This window comes from Cetorhinus maximus, chromosome 12 (genome assembly GCF_964194155.1).
Source record: "Cetorhinus maximus chromosome 12, sCetMax3.hap1.1, whole genome shotgun sequence".
NCBI lineage: Eukaryota > Metazoa > Chordata > Chondrichthyes > Lamniformes > Cetorhinidae > Cetorhinus > Cetorhinus maximus.
This window is the reverse complement of record NC_135890.1, coordinates 72,453,595-72,478,341: the sequence shown is the minus strand read 5'-3', so window position 1 is coordinate 72,478,341 and position 24,747 is coordinate 72,453,595. Positions and strand designations below refer to the sequence as shown.

The following is a 24,747-nucleotide window of genomic DNA, read 5'->3' as shown; positions in this document are numbered from 1 at the left end:
TGCCAGCTGTGGCACTGGCCGCTCCATCCCAGGCGGGGACAGTACAGGCTCTACCGGCCAAACGATGACCACCAAGGTCATCAAGGCCAACAAGATACCAGAGTCAGCAGGCTGTCTCCAATGCCAGTGAGGGGAGAGCACCAAGATGTAGCACTCACAAACGTAAGTTTAAAGCACCATGAGCACAAGAGGGACTGGTCATGGGTGATCTTTTGATGTGCAATGTTTTGTTTATGTTTACTGATCTGGTGTTGAAGACCAGAGAAGGTTCTGTTAATTTGTTATGAGTGTCAACATGAGATAAATTTTCTTTTGTCGTAATGGCCTGAGAATGCTTCACCTTTTTTATTTAATGTGGTGCAGGGTACGCCAGTAGATAAAGCTGGACAAGCGTGGCTCGAAACCTTTTTGCAAAGGCACTAAGTGGACTTTGGGCACAAATGAGAGGGTAATTTCAGACATCCGGGATGGAGACAGCAGCCCTGGCATGAGGCTGAAGCTGATCTTTGGAGAGAGAAACAGAGTGAACATTTCGAGTCTGTATGACCCTTTTTCAGGGCTAAAGACAAGTAGAAATGTGATGAAATTTATATTGTTTAAGGGGGGTGGAGCAGCTGAAGCTGGATAGAAGGCCAGCGATAGGTGGGGGAAAGGAGAGATTGACAAAGATGTCATGAACAAAAGGACAAAGGGAGTGTTAATGGTAGTGGTGAGGGCTAAAAACGGTGCTGACAGTGGCAAAAGTAGGAAAGCAGAATCCAGTCCTACTCGGGCCTCTTCCCACAACTCTTTATTCGGTCCATCAATGACTGTTTCGGTGCTGCTTCATGTTCCATTCTGGACCTGGAAAAATTGATCAATTTTGCTCCCAATTTCCGCCCCTCTATCACCTTCACATGGTCCGTCTCCAACACTTCCCTTCCCTTCCTTGACCTCTCTGTCTCCATTTCTGGTGATAGGCTGTCCACCAATAATCATCACAAGCCCACCGACTCCCATAGCTACTTCGACAACAGCTCCTCACACCCTGCTTCCTGTAGGGGCTCCATCCTATTCTCTCAGTTCCTTCATCTCCGTCGCATCTGTTCCGATGATGCTACTTTCCAAAACGGTGCTTCTGACATGTTTTCCTTCTTCCTTAACCGAGGTTTCCCACCCATGGTGGTTGACAGGGCCCTCAACTGTTTTTGACCCATCTCCCGCACCTCTGCCCTCACACCTTCGTCTTCCTCCCAGAACCATGATAGGGTCCCCCTTGTCCTCACTTTTCATCCCACCAGCCTCTGCATTCAAAGAATCATCCTCCGCCATTTCTGCCAACTCCAGCATAATGCCGCCACCAAATACATCTTCCCCTCACCCCCCCTGTCAGCATTCCATAGGAGCCATTTGCTCCGGGATACCCTGTCCACTCCTCCATCACACCCAACTCCTCATCCCCTTCCCACACAATCGCAGAAGGTGCAACACTTGCCCTTTTACCTCCTCCCTCCTCACTGTCCAAGGGCCCAAATACCCCTTTCAGGTGAAGCGGTGCTTCACTTGCACCTCCTTCAATTTAGTACACTGCATTCGCTGCTCCCAATGTGGTCTCCTCTACATTGGAGATACCAAACGCATACTGGGCGACTGCTTTGCGGAACACCTTTGGTCTGTCCGCAAGCATGACTCAGACTTTCCTGTTGCTTGCCATTTCAACACACCATCCTGCTTTCATACCCAAATGTCCATCCTTGGCCTGCTGCAATGTTCTAATGAAGATCAACGCAAACTGGAGGAAAAGCACCTCATCTTCTGATTAGGCACTTTACAGCCTTCTGGACTTAACATCGAGTTTAACAACTTCAGACCATGACCTCTCTCCTCTATCTTCACCCCTTTTTTTTATCCATTTTTTCAAAATTCATTTTTATTTTTTATCCACTTTTAAAATTTTTTTTATTTTTATCCATTTATTCATTGTTTTATCCCCTTTTTTATCCCCCCTTTTTATCCCATTTTCGACCCTTTTTTCCACACCACCGCCCCCTCCCCCCACCCCACCCCCACAAGGGCCACCTGTCAGTTGTTCATGTTGTTCTTTTCAGAGTGCTTACCCTTGTTCTGCTATTATCACATTCTGCTTTCTCACCTTTGCCAATATCAGCGCCTTTTTTAGCCCTTACCACGACCATTAATACTCCTTTTGTTCATGACATCTTTGTCAATCTCTCCTTTGCCCCCACCTATCACTGGCTTTCTATCCAGCTTCACCTGCTCCACCCCCCTTAAACAGTATAAATTTCATCATATTTCTATTTCCCTTTAGCTCTGAAGAAGGGTCACATGGACTTGAAACATCAACTCTGTTTCTCTCTCCACAGCTGCTGTCAGACCTGCTGAGCTTTTCCAGCATTTCCTGTTTTTGTTTCAGGTTTACAGCATTTTGCTTTTATTATAATGAATCTGATCTTTGATGGCCTAACTGAAGGAGCGTTGGATCAATGCATCCCTGGCATCCTTGCCTCCCTGGAGATTACCGGGGTGTGCCTCCAAGCCCTCAGCATTCTCCTCACCATGCTCCTCTTCTGGCTCACTAGTGGACTCATCATCTATGGCCTGTGAAGCTGCGTCAAAATTCTCTTCCTCCTGTGGGTCCCCCCCTTGCCAGTGCCAGATTGTGGAGAGCACAGCATGCAACCACTATCAGTGACGCCCGCTCTGAGGGGTATTGTAGTGCACCCACTGAACAGTCTAGGCATCAGAAGCGAATCTTGAGAAGACTTATGGTCCTCTCTATTACTGCCCTTGTGGAGGCATGACTCGTATTGTAATGCTTCTCTGCCTCTGCTCTTGGATGGCAGAGAGGCGTCATGAGCCACCTTTTCAAGGAATAGCCCTTGTCACTCAGCAGTCATCCATCCAGTGGGGCTGGAGCACTGAAGAACCTCGGCACCTGGGAGTGTCTCAGGATGTAAGCATCATGGGAGCTGCCAGGATACCTTGCACAGACTTGCAGAATCTGCATCCTGTGGTCAGACACTATCTGCACGTTCATGGAGTGGAATCCCTTCCTGTTGACGAAGGCACCCAGCTGACCCGCTGGCACCTTGATAGCCACACGTGTGCAGTCGAATGCACCCTGGACGCGGGGGAACCCAGCAAACCCTCTGACTCGCTCAGCTTGGCTGGCCTCGTCCAAACGGAAATCAATGTAAGTCATCACCTGCCTGAACAGAGCTTCTGTCAACAGCTTGACACAACTTTGGACAGCTGATTGGGAGACTCCACAAAGATCCCCCACTGACCCCTGGAAAGAGCCGGAGGCAAAGAAGCTGAGGGCCGCTGTGACTTTCAGAGCCACTGGCATGGGTTGTCCACCCGCACAGTCGGAGCTGATCTCAGGCCCAATCTGACAAATAGAGGTCGCGGTCTCCCTCGAAAGGCAGATACTCCTTCATCACTGCACCTCGGGATTCTTGAGGTAGCTGCACTGCCGCATGTAAACCCTGGCAGCAGGATAGTGGCGTCTTCTGTGGCCCCTTCCGCCTTGGACTTTCTGCTGGCCCTGCGTCCCTTGTGCCTGCGCCTCTCCTCATCACGTCCCTCCCCTGGACGCTGCATTGGGACACCTGGCCTTCTCTCCCTTCTGCCCCTCTCTTCCTCCTCGGAGGACGTGCCATCAGCAGAGACCACAATCCCCATTCCCAGGGTAACGGAAGGCTGTCTGGAAGGGTCCACACAGTCTGAATCCTTCAGGGACCTTTGGAGATACCAATGAGTCCTGAAATGAAGCCTGGAAATGCTAACAATGAAGCCCTGAACAGAGATGAAGCTGCCAAGTACCAATAGGTCACCAACAGCAAACTATCTACCAAACTCCTCACTACTCACACTGGCCATGCTGCTGACTCTTTTTAATCTCACACTTGGATGAGGTTTTTGAAATCGTGGTCTGCCCGCCTGCCCGTTTTGCCCGTGCGATGAGCGCGAAATTGCAAAAGCAAAGAAAAATAGCCGTCAATTGATTTCTTAATGGCTTTAAGTGGCCTGTTAATTAATGGCGGGTGCGACTCTGGCACCTGCTCGTGCCCACCGACGCAAATATTGTGCAAGTGCGCAATGATGTCAGGACGCTCGCCGACGTCATCGCACGCTATTTTACATCTGATCACGTCGGATGCACGCCCAACCGCAGGGCATAAAATTCTGCTCCATGATTCCTTCAAGTGGCGCTGGTGGGGAGCCAGTCATGCCATTTAATGTTGTGTTCAGTTGTGCAAAGTTAAGACAGGGCATAGTTTGGAGCATGGTGCACAAAACTGGTGATGTGGCATCAAATCATATTGTACATTCAATGATGTCACAATCTGGCCGCTCTGTATGCTACTAGTAGTCATTAGGTACATGCACATAAACTTCTTCACATCCCATCTGGAGTGTGAATGGAGATGCCATTTTCACACGTTAGGAAGACGTATGGTGCCTATAACCTTGTGCTAGAGAGCCCAAGTTAGTGCCAAAACCACACAAAAAAATCACGTAAACTTAACAGGCCCATTAACTTCACTAATACCTGTTTTCTAACTTCATCAAATTGCATCCAATATGCCCAACACCAGTTCACTTTCAAACTTTACCAACAACACACAAAGTTTTTCAATGCTCTTAATCATGGCTGAAAAACAGTAACAACACAAGATTATTAGGAATAGGAGCAGCAGTAGACAATTTGGCCCATCAACCATTTAATAAGATCATAGCTGATATGATTGTGGCCTTAAATCCACTTTCCATCTGCCCCCAAAACCCTTGATTCCCTATAGATCAGAAATCTGTCTCACTCAGCCTTGAATATATTCAATGGCCCAGCCTCCACAACTTGCTGGGTAAGAGAATTCCAAAGATTAACAACTGTTTGAGAGAAGAAATTCCTCCTCATCTCCATCTTGAATTGGAGACCCCTTATTTTTAAAATGTGTCCTCTAGTTCCAGATTCCTCCATGAGGGGAAACACCCTCTCAGCATCTACCCTGTCAAACCCCCTCAGAATCTTATGTTTCAATACACTCACCTCTCATTCGTCCAAACTCCAATGTGTATAGGTCAAATATGCTTAACTGTTTCTCGTAAGACAACCCCTTCATCCTAGAAATCAGCCGAGTCAAATTTCTCTTGAACTACTTCCACAGCAAGTATATCTCTCTTAAGTAAGGAGACCAAAACTGTACACAGTATACTAGGTGAGATCTCACCAACGTTCTGTAAAGACTTCCCCACTTTAACACTCCAACCCCTGGCAATAAACGTCCACATGCCATTTGCCTTCCTAATTATCTGCTGTACCTGCAAGCTTTCTTTTTTTGATTCATGTACAATGCCACCCAGGTCTCTCTGTACTACAGCATTCTGCAGGTTCTCTCCATTTAAATAATATTCTGTTATTCTATTCTTCCTGCCAAAGTGGACAAGCTCATATTTTCCCACATTATACTCTAGCTGCCAAATTTCTGCCCACTCACTCTACCTATTTATAACCCTTTGCAGATCCTTTGTGCCCTCAACTTGTTTTCTTACTTAGCTTTGTGTCATCAGTAACGATAATGCAGACTTTGAGGTAAGAATTACCAATGCAGGACACACAACAGCCTTCTGAACCATTAAACCTGGCTCGACAACCATTTCATTCCTGATCCTGTACAAATGCTTAAGTCTCACCTAATCTTGCAGCGGTTTCCTTGGTAACCTGATCCATAGCAACCTGTTTTAAAACAGAAAGGGTCAGCAACTTGATCCTATGGGTTGCTTCTAATAAACTACAATAATAATTTTTAATACGACATTCTAATTATCATAATGCTGCACCATGGGAGGACTGTAGAGGCAGGACCCTCAATAAATCCCTTTATCCTATGATTAGTGTGAATAGATCAGCATGGTGCCCACTGTGCTGTGTCATAGAATGGTGGGATATTGGTTAGTGCAACGATTTCCCACAAGCTGAGTTACCAAACTGAGCCATGACGCCAAGAGTAAGGAGGAAGGAAAAATAGAGATGTGCAGTCAGTTCAATTCTGGGTCGCTGTTGAGCATTTTTCACAGGAAGGAAGGTAGCAGCAAGACAAACTCAGTGAGACAGACGGGCTATTTTCATGCAGGCCATAAATTTTAATTTATTTGTTTGCACCAGATGCAGCAATCTTGGGCGAATTTCTCCCAGGACTCGAAGTTGATATCAAAACTCCTAAGTGAAACCTTTGGAATGTCTTTCTAGTGCTTCCTTTGACTGTCACAAGAGCACACCCCAGACTCAAAGCTCTCCATAGAAGATTTGCTTTGGTAAGCAATTGTCAGGCATTCTGGCTACATGAGCAGCCCAACTCAGTTGTGACTGTTTCGGTTGTGGATACGTGGATGTCAGCTCAGGTGAACACCTCAATGTCTGGTATTTTGTCCTGCCATCTCATCTTCAGAAACTTCTGAAGGCAGCTGAAGTGAAAGTGGTTGAGTTTTTTGGCATGACGCTGGTACTTGCACGAGCAGAGTGGGCAGGACTACTGCTCTATGGACTTTGTTGAATAGGCAGGCTTACCCAGCTTTGTTCTAGACTGATGTTTGAAGTCTGCCGAAGGCTACACTTGCTTTTGCAATTCTTGCATGTGTCTTGTCGTCAATATAGACAGCTCGAGAGAGTATGCTGCCAAGATAAGTTAACTTATCCACTGCTGACAGCTTTGGTCATGGACTGAAACCTTGGACTCGAGATAGGGCTTTCCTGGAACAGGCTGGTACATTACTTTAGTTATCGACAGCGCTTCGGAGCAGAGAATTCATAACCTTTAGAATGAAGAAATTTCTAATTATAGCCCTAAAGGGTCAATTCCTTATCCTGAGACTATGATCCCTAGTTCAAGATTCTCCAGCCACAGGAAACAGTCTTTCTGCATCTACTCCGTCAAGCCCTTTAAGAATTTAAATTTTCAATGCGATCAACTCTCATTCTTTTAAACACCAGATAATATAGGCCCATTCTACTCAAATCCCTCCTCATAGGACAGCCTTCTCATCCCAGGAATCAAACTAGTGGACCGTTGCTGCATCCCCTCTCAGGCAAGGATATCCTTCCTTAGATAAGGAGACCAAAATGGTACACAGTACTCTAAGTGTAGTCTCACTGAAGACCTGTATAATTGTAGGAAGACTTCCTCACTTTTACACTGCAACCCCCTTGCAATAAAGGCTATTTGCCTTCCTAATTGCTTGTTGTACCTGCATGCTAATTTAGTGATTTGTGTACATGGATACCCTATGAAACCAATCTTTACTAACCTCTTGAGCTTAAATAATATTCTACTTTTCCATTCTCCTTGCCAAAGTGAATAACCTCACACTTTCCTACAGCGTATTCCATCTGCCACATTCTTGCTCATTCACTTCACCTGTTGATACCCCTTTGGAACATCTTTGCATTCTCTTCACAGCTTACTCTCCCATCTAACTTTGTCTCATCAGCAAACTTGGATATATTACACGTGGGCGGAATCGTCCCAGATTTGCACTAAGTTTTTAAAAATTCATTCACGGGATGTGGGCTTCGCTGGCTGGGCCAGCATTTATTGCCTATCCCTAGTTGCCCTTGAGAAGGTGGTGGTGAGCTGCCTTCCTGAACCGCTGCAGTCCATGTGGTGTAGGTACACCCACAATGCTGTTAGGAAGGGAGTTCCAGGATTTTGACCCAGCAATTTTGACTAAGTGTGGTAACAGGCAGGTAAAACGAACCCACCGGCTGCAATGGTGGCTTTTCACACTGTATCGTCCCAAACCCGCCACATTAATTATGCATTCCCGGGAAACATGTGTTTCCATGGTGGGCGGGCTCTCATTTGCCCACCACGCCATTATCTCGCTGCTTCATCACACTGGATGCTATATTTAAAGTCCAGCTGCGCATGCACCTCTCTGTGCTTCCAGCCCACAACTGCTGCACAGAAGACAGGATGGCCCCGAAAGGCAAGAAGACAGCAGCCCTCAGGTTTAGTGACGTGTCCCTCGAGCGCCTTTTGGATGCCATGGAGGCCCGCTATGTCCTCTATCCCCACTCTGGCCGCAGGAGGGGCAGTGGCATCACCAATCCAGCATGGCAGGTGGTAGCAGCGGTGGTCAGCGCCAATGCCCTGCAAAAGAGGACAGCCACCCAGTGCCGCTACAGGATGAATGGTGTCATCCGTTCCGCCGAGGTAATTCACTCTTCTCATCAATCTCAACTCACACTCACAAACCCATCACACATCCACAGGAATCTCATACCTCAAGGGACAACACCATTAACTCTCTTACGCACCCTCACATCTCCAACATCTCTTACCCTCTCGAGCTCGCGTCTTCATCCTGTCCATGGCTCCACTCACCACACAAACCTTCCACTCAGTGCCATGGACAGAGATGAGGAGGATTTCTTTTCTCTCAGAGGGTTGTGCGGCTTTGGAATTCTCTGCCTCAGAAGGCAGTGGAGGGGGGTCATTAAATATTTTTAAGGCAGAGGTAGATAGATTCTTGTTGGGCAAGGGAATCAAAGGTTATCAGGGGTAGGTGGGAATTTGGAAGTCGAAACACAAGAAGGTCAACCATGATCTTATTGAATGGCGGAGTAGTCTCGAGGGGCCGAATGGTCTACTCCTGTTCCAATTTCTTAAGTTCTTATGTGTCCTGCTCATACTCTCTCCATCTGTTTTTATGCAGGAGAAGCCTGCTCACATCAGCAGGAAGAGGTCCCAGACCAGGATTGGAGTGGCCACGTTAGGCCCCTCACTAACTTTGAGTAGTGTGCCATCATGCTGACTGGTGAGGACATGGTCCATGCCTGCGGTGACGGTGAGGTCGGCAGTGAACACCCTCGTGAGGGTCCTGCACCAGATCATCCCCCTCTCTCAATGCAAATGTGAGTGCTTTCTTTCATGCTTTTGACTCTGCTGCCATGCACTCTTATCCCTAATTTGGTTCACAGGGAGCTCTGCCAAGCAACCAACACCATCAGCCAGCAAGTTGCTCAGCTCCATCCACATTCTCACCTTTAGCCAAGAGTACACCTCTCCCATTTAAGGGTTGGAAATAAGCAGCCTGGAAGACCCGTCACAGAGCTTACCCACACCCTCCACCAGCGCAGGGACACACACCTTGGTGGGACCTAGACAGGCTCAGGTTCACAATCTGGTGGTCACTGCACGGATACATGTCCACAGCAGCAGGAGGCAGGTTTGTGTGAGCTTCCCGGCACTTGGAGGACTGCTGGGGATCAGACATCTGTGAGGTCCGAGTCAGGTGACGAGCCTCTGGATTCAGCCTTCCAACTCATCCTAGACAGTCAGCAGAAAGCGTGGGAACATCACACAGAGCTGTTGGAAGCCCTCAACATGGTGGCACACGAGTCGTAGTATGCCCACCTGCTCTCTGATGAACTGGTGCCCACATTTGCATGTATGGAGGTCTCCATGGTGTGGATGGCGGACACCATGGAGACCTTGGTCCAGCAGGATGTGGAGATGTGTGCAGACCTGCACTCCATCACAGTAGCCATGGGTGAGTTCCTGCAGTAGCAACGTGACAGGGAAATGGGGGAACCTGAATGTCCCTCCAGGTGCTCTTTCCCCTCAAGGAGTCAGGCGAGGGTCCATGGGCACCTGAAGGGAGTGGAAGCGGCAGCTGGACACCCCTGGGTCATCCACTCAGGATTCTCAGAGACTGTCCTCTCCCTCCGAGTCCCCTTTGCCTGTGAGCCCTTCAACCTCGTCCTCTGTCATCGCAGAGGGAACAGCTGGTCAACGAGAGATTCTGGAGGGAGAGGTGTGTGTGTGCCAGAGCCTTCGGAGCCTCATGCAAGCACTCCCCGACCTGGGCGGATCCTTCACGTATCACACTTACCTCAATGTCCTGAGCATTTTGAATGTTGTCTGTTGGGGTTTGCTTTCAGTTGTCCATCTGAGCTGACCTGCGTCTCTGCCCACCCACTGATCACATTCCCATGCAGCATCTGATCTCGTCCACCACGGCTATCGTTTCACTTTCGATTTGGGCAGCATGGTCTGGAATCGCTTTTTCGTCAGCTCCCCCATCATTTCCCCTCCTCCAGTCAACCATTTCCTGTCCTTCATCACAGCTGACCACCCCCTGACATCACCTTCCACCTCCCCTTCATGACCTACCAGCCACTTCTGGAACGTTCAGGTGAATGTGCACATTCCCTTCCTTCTCGAAAATCCCACCCTCGTCCACATTCACCTCCCCGACCTCCTCCTTCCGTGTCTGCCTCCAAGTCCCCACCAACCACCCTCACCATCCCTTCTACCACTACCCTCGAATCCTCAACCTTCCGCTTCACTATGCCCTCGGTCATTCTCACCATTCCTCATATCACACCCGCCTCAGTTTGCTTCCCAGGTGGCAGTCACGGATCCATCAGACCCCTCCCTTGCATGTTCACCTGGACATACCCCATCCCCCGGAACCCCTTCCCCCCTCCGGACCCCTTCCCCCATCCAGACAGCTTCACCCATTCCGTCCCCCAACCCCCTGGAACCCCTTCCCCCACTGGAACCCATATCCCACTAAGAACTCTTTCCCTCCTTCTCAGTCCTCCCACAGCCCTCTGGACTCCCCCACACGCTTAGTCCCTCCCCCTTCCTGACTCCCTCAGACACCCTTACTTCTTCCTCTAGCTTTACCCCTTCCCCCTTCCTGACTCCTTCCTCCACTCTTACTCCCTCCCCTCTCCATTCTCCTTCCTCTCCCCAGACTCCCTCCCCTCTCTGCAGTCCTTCCTCCCCTCTCTGCACTCCTTTCTCCCCCAGGCTCCTTCGCTCTCTTGCTACTTCCTCCTCCAGGACTCCCTCCCCTCTCCGCAATCCTTCCTCCCCCTGGACTCCTTCCCCACTCCGAATTCCTTCCTTTCGACCCACCTCACACCTACCTCCCCAGTTGCCATCTTCTCCCCGTTACCCCCCTCCCCCGTACTCCCTGCCCCCTCCCAACCTCACCCCCCCGACACCTTCATTCTTGCCCTCCCAACCTCACCCCCTCTCCTGACACCTCTTTCTCTTCCAGTCAATCCTAGACCCTCCTCTCCCACCCCCTCGACCACCATCCGTTGTGAGCATCAACTGTGACTATCCAACTTCTGAGAGCTGCTTTGCAGCAGAGCCATGTCCATGAGAATCCACCCAGCTTGCTATGGACGGTCCTCCAGGATCCTGTTGTTGTTGGGCTCCAGCACCTTCTGCTCCTTGATGTCCGCGATGTGAGCAAGGCCCTGGCGATAAGTCCTGACTTCTCCACGTCACAGTTGTCAAAATGTGTTCTGCACCGGTGTGTTTTTTGCTGACTTGGGTGGATAATCCAGCGGGGGTCTGGGCGGGCGGGGGGTGAGTCTGGTGGGATATGCTTATAATGATATGCTGGTGTATTACAATGAGGTTCCTGATGTCTGATGGTGGGGAACACGGCCCCAATCGACGGGCTGAGCAGATGATTGCAAACTGGTTTAACGACATTGTGAAATTGATTTTTGGCCTTCTTGCCATATTGTCCACTCACACCACCGAACACGCCCAACGCCAGTGAGCATGGAAAATCCCGGCCGCGGTCTCCTCATCTAAGTCACTGATATAGATTGTAAATAGCTGAGGTCCAAGCACTGATCCTGATGCTACACTAATAGTAAAACCCTGCCATTCTGAAAATGACCCATTTATTAGTTCTCTTTATTTTGTGTATTAAACAATACTCAATTCATGCTTATTTATTACCCTCATAAAATAACCCAATTTCATGAGTCCTCATCCTGCATAACAACCTTATCTAATGCCTTCTGAAAATTCAAATACACCACATCCACTAGTTTCCCTTTATCTATCCTGGCCAGTGAGGGTCATGCAATGTTTGGATGATGCAGCTGTCATGGTTGACTAGCTGGCAGGAAAGCTGGAAGACATAGGTGTGAGGTTGCAACAATGCTAGGCTTGTGAAGGTGAGATGCATAAATGCATGTTAGCTATGAGTTATAAATGTTAGACATCATTGTTAGTTGATTGATGGGAGTTTAGTGAATTGAGCAATGGCTGAGACTAATGGTGCAGTTGGTAGAATATGGCATTTGAAGATGCATTCTCTGCTTTTTATCATTTGTGTGAGGTTACTAAGGTTCTGCAACACTGCATCCAAGTCACTGGGGCTAAACTCCTAGCATTGATCTCTGTGGCTATCTGTTTCTACTGCCCTTTCACCATGTTTTTGAAGGTCCTCCTCATCCATTGTGGAGACTGGACTTCTCTCCTCCTTTGCACCTCTTCCATCAACTCACCCAGTGCAGCTTCAGAAAACCTGGGTTCCCACTCTCTCACATGTTCGGCCACTCTTCTGTCTTTCCCGGGTCAGATTCAGCTCACAAATGACTTCCAGCCACCTGCTCCAGCTACAATGAACCTCCCCTTTAAGAGACAGAGGCTAGCTTTAAGCTGCAGGCAGGCTTTAAGTAATGCTAGCAAGTCCTGAGTTTGGAAGCCCTGCTAAGGGATGCAAGCCAGTCAACAGAATGGTTAGTGCTGGCTGCACACAGAAATCAAGCTAATGAGCAGGCAGCACAAAGGCACAATGAGGCTGCATTGCATTGCAATCCCCATGCCCGTTTTCAGGCTATCCAATTTAACCCCTTCAAATCTCAGGTGTGTGCCAGTTGTATGATTGGCTGGAATTGAAGTGAAGCGTGGATGTTGCAGCAAAATATATAGTTATGATCCTTGTTGCAGAAAAATAAAGAGAAGTGGTGAGTGAGAGTGATTATGAGAGAATGAGACCTCGTTGATATAGTCAGGTAAAAATATAGAGAGAGACTCATCATGTGAACCCTGAGAGGTGATCATTTTCATTGCTATCACCTCACTCACCTATAATTTTAATTTTCAATTAAATTAAGCTTGACCTGTCACATTGGGAACCTTTTCCTAATAATAGACATCTTGGCCACAAGTAAGGGTACATGTTTACATGTGATTTGATGGAAAAAGAGCGTCACCTGATGTCAGATAGGGCTTAATCTTTGTTTTAATATGACTTTAGAGAGCAGATTGATGCAAATTAAAAATTTGCTTTGGTTGGTTATATATCCTCAATAGAGTTCTAGTGACTGTGGAAAATGTTTAAAGATTTTCCTGTTAATATGAGACACAAGGGGGACGATTTTGACATGGAGTGATGATTGGACAGGAGGTGGGCCTGCTTCACACTCTCTCTCTTCGTCTAACATTCTCAGTTGTGCTAATCATGTGTTTCCATACATCTCTATCTCAAGCAGTCTTTCCATGGTGCCATGATATCACAATGTGGTAAACAGAATAGGCGGGCCCAAAGAACTACCTCAGCTGGTACGGGCACTGAACCCACACTGTCGGTGCCATTAAGCACCACACTCTAACCATCTGAACTAACCCTGCCTCACGCAGCTGCTAAAATCAGCAGGAGGCTCAACTGATTTTAGTGAGTGGGCCTTATTTAAATTGAACAGGTGAGCTGCTGGTGCTAATAGTGATGCTTATAGGTAACTCATTACTTGGCAGGGCAGGAAATCTAACAATGCAGATGATCGTACAGAGCCCTACACTAGTACCTTAAAGGTGAAGGCTGAGGTTAAACAAAGTATTAGAGTCCAGTGGCAGGGAAATTTCGTAAGTGTATGCACACCAGCGTCAAAAGTCTGAACAACTGAAGAAAAAGAATGAATGCTTGATCTGTCTCCAGCTTACTCTGACTGCAGCTAGGGATTCCTTTCAATAGCACTTGTAAGTTGTTGCCTCGCAATCTGCACCATCTCTAGTATGTGGGTGGGTTCAGGTTGTAGGAGCTGTAGTGCTGATTGGCACTGGGGGTCCTGGCAACAGCAGAATATTTTAATTAGGCAATCTGCAGTTTCCAATAGCAATCTAACCACCTAAATAAATCAAGATATGCAAGAAGATTGGTAAGGAATGTACGTCAGTGAACTTTACACCTCCTGCAACAATTTTCATCCCACTATCTTCCCATTTACAGGTGTAAACAGGCAGTAGTAAGGCAAAAATCATCCCCAAGCGTGAAGTGTTCTGTTGAACAGTCATACGGACTCGAAACGTTAATTGTGTTCCTCTCCGCAGATGCTGTCAGACATGCTGAATTTTTCCAGGTATTTTTATTTTTGTTTTGGATTTCCAGTATCCGCAGTTTTTTGCTTTTGTCTGAATGAGCAGCTAGCCTATAAGATATTTGTATCCGCCAGGATAGTTTGGTTCTGTGGGGATAATTGAGTTAGTGGTCCCTGGAGAACAATGAGTATTTTATCTGCAGGTTCCAATCAGACAATATAAATGGTTTCTGTTTCATTCTGCCATCAAAATGAAATGAAGCACAGGATGTCATAATGATCTATTGGCTATTCATCCTGAAGTGGAGTTCACATATCAATGCAACGCATACATTGCAGAAATGTTCTTGGCTTCTGTGATGATAGAACAGAATAGTTCCTCTCAGTTATAAGTATTCAATGGTACCATGAATCTGACTACATCTGTCAAGAAGCATGAAATGACTGCGTAGGCAGCAGGCATCCCCTTAAAATCACTGATTGTGAGCAGAGGATAAATAACAAAGATCTTGATATCAAAGTTGCTTTTAAAACTTTGCTGCTGTGTTAGGCCAGTTTCTCTAATGTCCTGTATCTTTAAATTTTTTTGCATGTATGCGCACCTGTGCAGTACCTTCCAGGCAGCTGCTTGGCCACACCCAGGGCCAGGGAGAGAAATCAAGGGCCCTGGTGCTTCTCCTGTTTCTGGGCCCCTTATTCCCTCCCTATTCTTTAATCCAGCCCCTCACATCCTTCTGGTGCCCAGGATTGGGAACCATAGTCAAAGTGGAATCCAACTGTTTCATTTGGGTTTAGCTTCTTGGCTTTTGTATTCTCTACCCCTATTTATAGAGCCCATCGAAGGGTCAGGTTTCAGCATGATACACTTTACAACTATGGCTTTGTCGGAAAATTACACACAACTTGGTCATTTATATTATGCAACCAGCTCTGCTTCTTTGAACCTGGCCCAATGCAATATCCGGACAACAACATCCAGAAGACTTGAACCTCACAAGCACTACAAACACCAATCCCATGTACAAATGAGAATATCTTGCACTAACAGTGACGTATTCTATTGGTGCATGACTCTTGGTTTCACTTCCAAGTTTAAAAATGGCAAAACTTTCTAGTGAATTAGCACCAAACAATTCACCTGCAATAATGTGCTATTTCTACCCACAAAAGTGGGCTTTGTTAACAGACGAATTACACTTCTCATTGACTGATAAATATTTTCTCATTTTAAGTTGAAACTAACCACACTTACAAATGCTCAGCATGGAGCATATATAGGAGAGCAAAGTACTGCAGATTTTAATGACCATTAAAAAGTACCAAACAGCAGAGCTAACTAATAAAAACTTTTTGCCTTTTTGCTTAAGAACCAGGGCGGAATACAGGCAAACTAGGCCGGAAGTCCTGGTCAACAGGGAATGGGGAGGAGAGTGGGGCCAAGCTAAGGAGTTGAGTTTAACTCATGCCTTCACTTCTGGTGGCACACACTCCGAGCTCGCCTCAGCAGAATTCATATGAAAGTGGGGGTCGGAAGTGGGTTCCTTTCAGGTTGGGTTTCCCTCCTCTCCCGGCCGTGTGTGTGGATAGGTTTTGGGGAGGGAGGGGCAGGGTGTGTGTGCGTATCCACACTGAGCAGCCTCTGTGTGTGTGTGTGTGTGTGTGTCCAGCTTATACCCAGTCTGTGGGTTCTCACTCATTCTCACATACTCGCACACTCTCTCTCTCTTACACATGCACTCACTATTTCTCTCCTTCTTGCAAACTCTCTCTCATACACACTCGCTCTCTCTCACACACACCTGCTCTCTCACACACTCGCTCTCTCTCTCACAAACACTCACTCGCTCTCTCTCTCTCACACATACTCACTCGCTCTCTCACACACATTCACTCGCTTTCTCTTGCACATACTCGCGTTTTCCCTCTCACACACTCGCTCTCTATCTCTCACACACACCTGCTCTCTATCTCTCATACACTCTCTCTCTCTCTCTCGCACACACTCGCTCTCTCTTGCACACACTCGCTCTCTCTCGCACACACTCGCTTTCTCTCGCACACTCTCGCTCTCTCTCGCACAAACACTCTTTCACACACTCTCACTCGCAAAGTCGCTCTCTCTTTCTCACTCTTATATACACTCGCTCTCACACGCACACTCGCTATCTCTCACGCGCACTCACGCTCTCTCTCACACATACTCGCTCTCTCTCTCACACAAACACTCGCTCTCTCTCTCTCACACATTTGCTCTCTCTCACACACACTCGCTTTCACATGCGCACTCGCTCTCTCTCACACACACTGGCTTGCTTTCTCTCACACACACTCGATCTCTCTCTCACACACTCGCTCTCTCTCACACTCGCTCTCTTTCTCTCACACATACTCACTCTCTCACACACACTCGCTCTCTCACACACTCGCTCTCTCTCTCTCACACACTCGCTCTCTCTCTCTCACACACTCGCTCTCTCTCTCTCACACACACTCGCTCTCTCTCTCACACACACTCGCTCTCTCTCTCACACACTCGCTCTCTCTCTCACACACTCGCTCTCTTTCTCTCTCACACACTCGCTCTCTCTCTCTGACACACACTCGCTCTCTCTCTCACACACACTCGCTCTCTCTCTCTGACACACACTCGCTCTCTCTCTCTCACACACACTCGCTCTCTCTCTCTCACACACACTCGCTCTCTCTCTCTCACACACACTCGCTCTCTCTCTCTCACACACACTCGCTCTCTCTCTCTCACACACACTCGCTCTCTCTCTCTCACACACACTCGCTCTCTCTCTCACACTCGCTCTCTCTCTCACACTCGCTCTCTCTCTCACACTCGCTCTCTCTCTCACACACACTTGCTCTCTCTCTCACACACTCGCTTTCAAATGCATACTCGCTCTCTCTCACACACACTTGCTCGCTCTCTCTCACACACACTGGCTTGCTTTCTCTCTCACACACGCGCTCTCTCTCTCTCACTCGCGCTCTCTCTCTCTCTCTCTCACTCGCGCTCTCTCTCTCTCACACTCGCGCTCTCTCTCTCTCTCTCACACTCGCTCTCTCTCTCTCACACACTCGCTCTCTCTCTGTCTCTCTTACACACAGTTGCTCTCTCTGTCTCTCTCTCACACACTCGCTCTCTCTCTCACACACACTTGCTCTCCCTCTCACACACACTCGCTTTCAAATAAGTACTCGCTCTCTCTCACACACACACTTGCTCACTCTCTCTCACACACACTGGCTTGCTTTCTCTCTCACACACGCTCTCTCTCTCTTTCTCTCTCACACACTCGCTCTCTCTCTCCCTCTCACACACTCGCTCTCTCTCTCTCACACACTCGCTCTCTCTCTCTCTCTCTCTCTCGCACAGTCGCATTCTCTCTCTCGCACAGTCACCCTCTCTCTCTCACACCTGCTCACTCTCCCACACTCTCTCTCCCCAGAGAGGTTTGGAGATTTTATTGCTGAGAAGGAGTTGGAATGGTGTGAAGGTGGCAAGTCGCACTTCTTCTCTGTGCTGTTTAACACTCCAGCTGCCCCGGGCCTTGCTGCTGCTGTAGCCACCGCTCTTCTAGGCCTCCCTGGCTCGCTGTGTCATCTTGACTTCTGTAGTTCTTTAGTGGACTGGCAGCTGAGTGGGAGGGCGAGAGCACAGTAAGGGCAGACTAAATCATCCAGAATATACGCTAGCTGTCCAAACAAATAGCCACATGGACTCAGGCTCTCGCTCCAATAACCCCTTATACTACAGAACTTTGTTCTGGAGTGGAGCGCCCACAGTTCACTTTTGTGTGAGCACATTAAGGTGTGAGGTGGCCACTTGAGAGAGAGGTGGTGCTGCCGGTTTGGCAAAAGCTGCAAGTTGAGACCGGGCTGAAGTGATGTAGGAAGCAGATTTAAGGGTCACTTTCAAAAGTAAATTGGATACGTACTTCAAAAGGAAAAAAAAAATTGCAGCCTATGGGGAAGAGGAGAGTGAGACTAATTGGGCAACTTTCCAACCAACAGTCTACTCTTGATCACCAGTGAAGTGGTGGAAGGTGTCATTGACAGTACCATCAGGTGGCGTCTACATAGCAATAACCTGTTCACCGACGCTCAGTTTGGGTTCCACCAGAGCCGCTCAGCTCCTGTCCTTAGTACAGCCTTGGTCCAAACACGGACAAAGGAGCTGAACTCCAGAGGTAAGGTGAGTGACTGCCCTTGACATCAAGGCAGCATTTGACCAAGTGTGGCGTCAAGGAGCCCTAGCAAAACTGGAGTCAATGGGAATCTAGAGGAAAACTCTCTGCATAAGATCACGGTCCATCTACTTCACCTTCTACCAATCTGATATTTGCATGATGCAATGATAACGGAGTTGTTGACTAATTGTAGCAATCAATCTCAAACAATTAGTCTACAACAGACCCAGGACATGACACAAGGAAAACAAGGAAAAGGTGGAGATCTTTGGAACAATAGGTCCTGTATCCTTTCACGCCTGCTACACTTACCACGTCACGTTTCAAATTATCCATGTACTGTATCCCAAAACGTTACTTTCTGAACAAAACATATCAACTGCATTTAATTGAGTGATCCTCTCCTGACTGTCAAAACAACTTTGTATCCTGAAAATTATTGCCTTCTGACACTAACAGAAATGTGGATGGCAAAACTGGCACAAAAATACTGCCAAGACGGACAAAAGGGATAAACAAAATTCCTCTAGAAACAATTTATTACCTGCTGAGGTGAATTGGTCCCTACATGGGTCTCAAAGGTTGAGCTTCAAGTCAGGACCATAAATCACATAATTAACAGTATCACTACAACATTAATTACCAGCCCTCGATAAGCAGGAATAATATCATAAATCCAGCAATTTTACAATCAACACTAAGTTTAATGGAGGGCCTCAAGATGAGAAGAGACTTTATATTGGCTTTGGAGAGGCTACCAGCAGAACGAATGTCCAGCAGAATCACACAATGCAGAAGAGGCCCTTCGGCCCAGTTTACAGAAGTTTGGATCTCGTGGTTTATCTCTTTTATTCCACAAATTGCTGGATATTTTATGAATTAATAATTAATGTTTCATTCCAATAGTGCAACCTTTTAGCAATTTCTGGCCCAATGGTAACTAATGATTTCAGCTATTACAAAACTGGAAACGCCTGCATTACCATTGCCACTAAGAGATGGGAAGCAGCAAGTACCATGCAGTACACACCCTTCTATAAATCCAAAATAAACAGATTGTGAAACCTGCTGAATCTGCAATTCTGGTGTCCACTAACATTTTGAATAATGCTAGGTCACTGCGATGGGGCTGCATACTGAGGAGCTGACCAATGGCACGTCATTCTGCAATTGCATGGATTGCACAGAATTAATGCCATTCATGGTCACCGCAATCAGCACAAGAATACAGAATAAATACCACGCCCCTCCCTACTCAACATACAGAGCCCTGCAATGAATTCCAAGGCCCAGGGTTTGCAGCCAGCAGTGAAATAACAGTGCTCATCAGTGACCTTGCAGAAAGCTTTGCTGGGAGATCTAGCGATTTCTGTGGCGAGAACTTTACCTCTCTCGCTGTAGCGAGAACTTTCCTTCTCTCGCTGTGCAGTGGTATTGCAGTATTCTTTGATGGGGATTCCTGGCATGGAACTGCAGTGATGTCATCAAGCTGTCCAAGCAACCAAACATACTAAAGAATTCCCACAGGCATCCAATCAGGAATGAAAAGCACTAAGATCAAATCCCTTTTTAAACATTTTACATAGAGAGAAATAAAGACTGGGTTACATACATTGGATGAAGGTAGAAGCGAAATATTCCAAAAAAACTTTCAAAAATATTTTTTTAAAGTTATTTTAAAAGATCTAGTAATTAATCAGAATGGAGACACTTACTGACACTTCACAAATATAAAATTATTTTTTCAGGGCCAGTTCTTTGTTCAGAAATATTTGTTACTCAGATTGCCATTAAAACCCAGTTACACCTGATTGAACAAGGTGTAACTCTTTATGGAGTTTCTGTAGCGATGTGAGTGCTGAAAAAGGGAAGTTCTCACCAAGTCAACTGATTCCACTGATTGTTGCTTTGGAAAGGGTACCACAGCATAGTCTGTGGTGCAAAAGTGAGTAACAGACAGCAACTTCAGGATTTCCACAATAATCTGCCCATGCAAAGTTGCAGTCAGTTGCAGGGGGGTAATGACAGCGAAAGTTGACAGCTTGCCGTCAAACTGCTATCCCCACTGCATAAAGTTTGTCCTTATACTAACTTAATTTAGCCAGACTGGAGCCTTGACTTCTCTGAATATCTTTTGACTGCTGATTCCATCAAAGGAGTTGCAGCAGACTATTAGCATAGCTATTCCCTGCCCCTAACCCTCATGCTTGTGTGCCAAATACCCTGTCAGTAGTTTAATCAGGAATTATCTTACATAATGCAACTCTTGGTCTCAAAGTTGGGGCCAAAAGTGAGGGTGGGGGTAATCTGCACATGCATCAATATACATATGATACAGCTTGATTTTATTTTGACAATTCCTCATCTCAAGTAATTTCACTTTCTTTCTTAAGAATAAGAGATTGCAGTGGCCTTGGTTTACTCCCTCCCTATTAGTGAAGGGTACAACTCTGTGGTTCAGAGTATAAATGGGTGAAGCTCAGTTTGGAATGTTTTTAATACATCCCATGCCAGTGTTGTAGGATTTTGATGCTCACCAAACATGTGTCAATCAGGTCACCAAGTCTGCCACATGATGCAAAATGTATGCAATATCAATAAAACAAATGCAGAATCTTTTGAATGGTTTAAGGTTTCAAACAATCAGGATTCAAGACTGACACATTTACTGCAAGAGCCAGAACAGCTTGAAAAAGGTTTTGCAACCCAAACGTTCCACAAAGCAAGCCTGCTGAGTTCACTCTCAAAGGGTGGTGACAATCTGTTAACTGGAGTGCTCTGTTTCAGACAATGTCCTCCAGCTTATTTAAAAACAAATTTCTTCAAGAGTAAACTATCTCTATTTTATCAGAATTGGTACATTAGGAGACTTGGGGAAGGAAAGGAATCAACAAATCTCTATGTATTGGCTTCTGCGTCATGATTCAAGTGTTGCCTGCCATTTCCGAACACAGGGTCTGGACATTTAATAGTCCTTTGGCTGATGGCCAACCTCTTATAATCTCTCCTTTTACACCAATAGCTCCCTATTCTTTTCAATCACTCATTTCAATTAAGATGAAGGACTAACACATTTGGATGTTACTGCAATGACCCAGTTTGCCAAAATTGCACATTTCGGCCCTCATTGGCAGCCATGCAGCGTTGTTCATTGCTCATGCAGCACAAATGCTTTGCAAAGCCAACGACCAGCTAATCAAAACCAAGTTTCTCATTCATTCCCTGTGTCACTAGATCCACCAAGAAAATTTTGAGAGCAATCGGACAGCTGTCCTCCCAAAGGCACGAGGGGACACAAGTTCAAGGTGAGGGGCAGGAGGTTTAGGTTTAGGGGGGATGTGTGGAAAAACATTTTTACCCAGAGGGTGGTGACGGTCTGGAGTGCGCTGACTGGGAGGGTGGTGGAGGCAGGTTGCCTCACACCCTTTAAAAAGTACCTGGATGAGCACTTGGCACGTCATAACATTCAAGGCTATGGGCCAATGGGGTTAGGTAGGTAGGTCAGGTGTTTCTCACGTGTCGGTGCAGACTCGATGGGCCGAAGGGCCTCATCTGCACTGTGTGATTCTGTGATTCTGCGAAAGGCCAGCCGTGCTTTCACAGTACCTCACAGAGTGGTTCCACAGATCTAAATGTATCATCTTTTAGAGGTATCCAGAGAGAGCAGGAACAGAGAAGGTAACAAACCACAGAATATTTTTCTTGTTTCACTAAGCAAATGACCCTTCAGCTTCAAGTCACTAGAAACCTAACAACTGATAAACATAGTCATGGTCTGAACAATATGTGACTCCTGTCTTACAGCAACCTGTTTGATTCTTCCTTAATCAATTTGGGATGGACGACAATCATGGTCTAGTGAGTGAAACCTATATCTCACACCCATCGTTTAACAATCTCATTGTGCCTCTAAAAATGAACAGCATCAATTTGCTACATGTCTGTGGCCAATTCATCACATGTGGCGAGTGCTGAGCATATTTTACAACACTGTCTTAGACCAGACAGGAAGGAAGCAAAATATGGCTGAACTAGGTTTAAATTTTGATTGCTGCAGCCAACACTTCATTAATATTTAATGTCTCCCCCTGTAAGCAATGAGAAGAGGCCACTGAATCCATTAAATCCACGCCATCCGGAGTCCAGGTGTGATTATTGTGCACTCCCTTAACACACTGTACTTTGAGGAATATCCAAATTTCTTTCCTTAACTCCCTGAAGTTAAATCAAACAATACTATTAATATCCACAACTCTCAATCCTCTTTATGAGCTGATATTGATTCACCTCCCTTTAAAGATGTTAACTGACCAGCAAACAACAACTCTTGCTGGGAATTTGTACCAAATCAGGGTTATCCATAAAAATGCAAAACATAGGAGCAGGAATAAGCTATTTGGCCCATCGAATCTGCTCCACCATTCAATAAGATCATGGTGATCTGATTGTGGCCATAACTCCACTTTCCTACCTGCTTAACCCTCGACACCCTCCTAAATCACTTTGACTGAGGCAGGCTCCTCAGGTACCAATTGGGAAAACAAGGGAAATATGTTAAATTGATGCCTGCAACTGGTCATGTTCGGCAAGCAGGCAATTGTATGAAACTTTTTAAAAATTCTTTCACAGGATGTGGATGTCGCTGGCTGGGCCAGCATTTATTGCCCATCCGTAATTTCCCTTGAGAAGGTGGTTGTGAGCTGCCTTTTTGAACCACTGTAGTCCATGTGGTGTAGGTACGCCCACAGTGCTGTTAGGGAGAGAGTTCCAGGATTTTGACCCAGCAACAGTGAAGGAATGGCGATATATTTCCAAGTCAGGATGGTGTGTGATTTGGAGGGGAATTTGCAGGTGATGGTGTTCCCATGCATCTGCTGCCCTTGTCCTTCTCGGTGGTAGAGGTCACAGGTTTGGAAGGTGCAGTTTAAGGAACCCCTTAGTACTAGCCAGTAACAAATTTACTTCCTGATTGATACCTGAACAACAGGAGGTTTCCAGGATCTCTCTGAGACCAACATCTATCATTGAACTTAAAAACTGATTCTATTTAAAAAAAGACATTTGGAACTCAATGTTTATTTTTTTAAAAATTCAAGACAAATCAATGCAAAACAACTTTATATGATCTAAAATTGCTTTGTAGCGAAGTGTAACATTTGATGTGGTCAGAACCAAGTGACACTACCTCCCTCTGTAGGCTAATGATTCTGATAACCGTTTTGGAATGATAGGAATGTCAAAGGGGGCCTGGGGTTAGGAAGCGGGATCAAGCAAGTCCTGACTACTCACTCCAGACTTACTGAGCCTTCAATCGAAATACGGTCAGTTAGTTCCTCCCACCGCCCCAAAAAACCGCAACTGCATCTTTCCCATTCAAGGTGTCGTTGATGGCTGAGGGGTTCTGTGGTTGCTGGCACTACCTAAGTTTGCAGTTGCTCCTAGTGCCACCAGTGTTAACAAAACCCCCAGCTGTCATCATGCAACATTTATATTCCAGCCATAACAGCCCGGATCCTCGACCAGGAACACGTCATCCCCCGCACCAGATAAACTGCAGCATTTGAGAGAGATGAAAACTATCAAAGACAAACCGTGACCTTGGGAAATCGAGAGATTACTCGGTCCCTGCTGACAGGCGGGGCGTGTAAGATGCCGTTACTCATCCTTCTCCCTCTCGAGGTGAAATTCTTCCGATTATTTTCTGCATTAAATCAAAGGAGAGCCATAAGAGCAAGCGACAAAACGTACACCAGAGCTTCAGCATTCAGTTGCAGTGGAAACTGGACATTATCAGGGCAGGAGGACACACCAACTCCCGCCTCTCAGGAGTGGGGGCTAAGGCAACAATACCTGTTAACTTTTTACTGATCGGAGGTATTAAGTAAGAATATTAAGTAAGATTCAAACATCAGCACAAAACTTAGCAGCTCTCAGCACCACCGCCTGTTGGCAGTTTCTAAGGCAACGAGCGTCTCTCATTTCCAACACTGACGTCAGGAGAGGAGGGGCTTGTTTCAAGGAACTGGGCTTTTCTTAACCCTTTCAAAATTCTTCACTGGGGTGTTCTCAAACCTCTAACTTCTCCCAGTTGGACTTTGCAGTACTGAATTGCGGAATCGGGGACGATGCTATTCAAAAGCGATTGCTATCTGAAACTAATCTAGACTTCAGTAAGGCATTAGAATTGGCAACAGCCATGGAGACTCTGTGTGAGAGACTCGGAGGCAATAAAAGATACATAAAATTTTGCAGTCCATTTTGTAGGGTGGGAAGGACTGGTAACAAACGGCGTGAAAATGTTAGACTCCGCAGAAAGGCGGGGAATGTCCACTATATACAGACCATTGAAGAACAATAGTACTACAGTGAAAACCCACAACATTAATGAGAGAAATGCATCCAGGC

The 24,747-nt window shown here is 46.6% G+C and overlaps 1 protein-coding gene across 2 annotated transcripts in view; it reads right to left on the bottom strand.

Annotated features, from left to right (window-relative positions):
* Positions 1–24,458, bottom strand: part of rab36 (RAB36, member RAS oncogene family) — a 79,091-nt gene extending 54,633 nt beyond the window's left edge. The window contains exons 1-2 of one of the 2 annotated variants that reach the window (XM_078553865.1): positions 24,268–24,458; positions 23,940–24,044 (exon numbers count right to left, since the gene is read on the bottom strand). In XM_078553865.1, coding sequence (XP_078409991.1) covers positions 23,940–24,044; positions 24,268–24,321 — 159 coding nt within the window. In that variant the 5' untranslated portion in view covers positions 24,322–24,458. The remainder of the gene's footprint in view (positions 1–23,939; positions 24,045–24,267) is intronic. The other variant, XM_078553864.1, reaches the window with a different exon arrangement.
* Between the last annotated feature and the right edge of the window lie 289 nt (positions 24,459–24,747).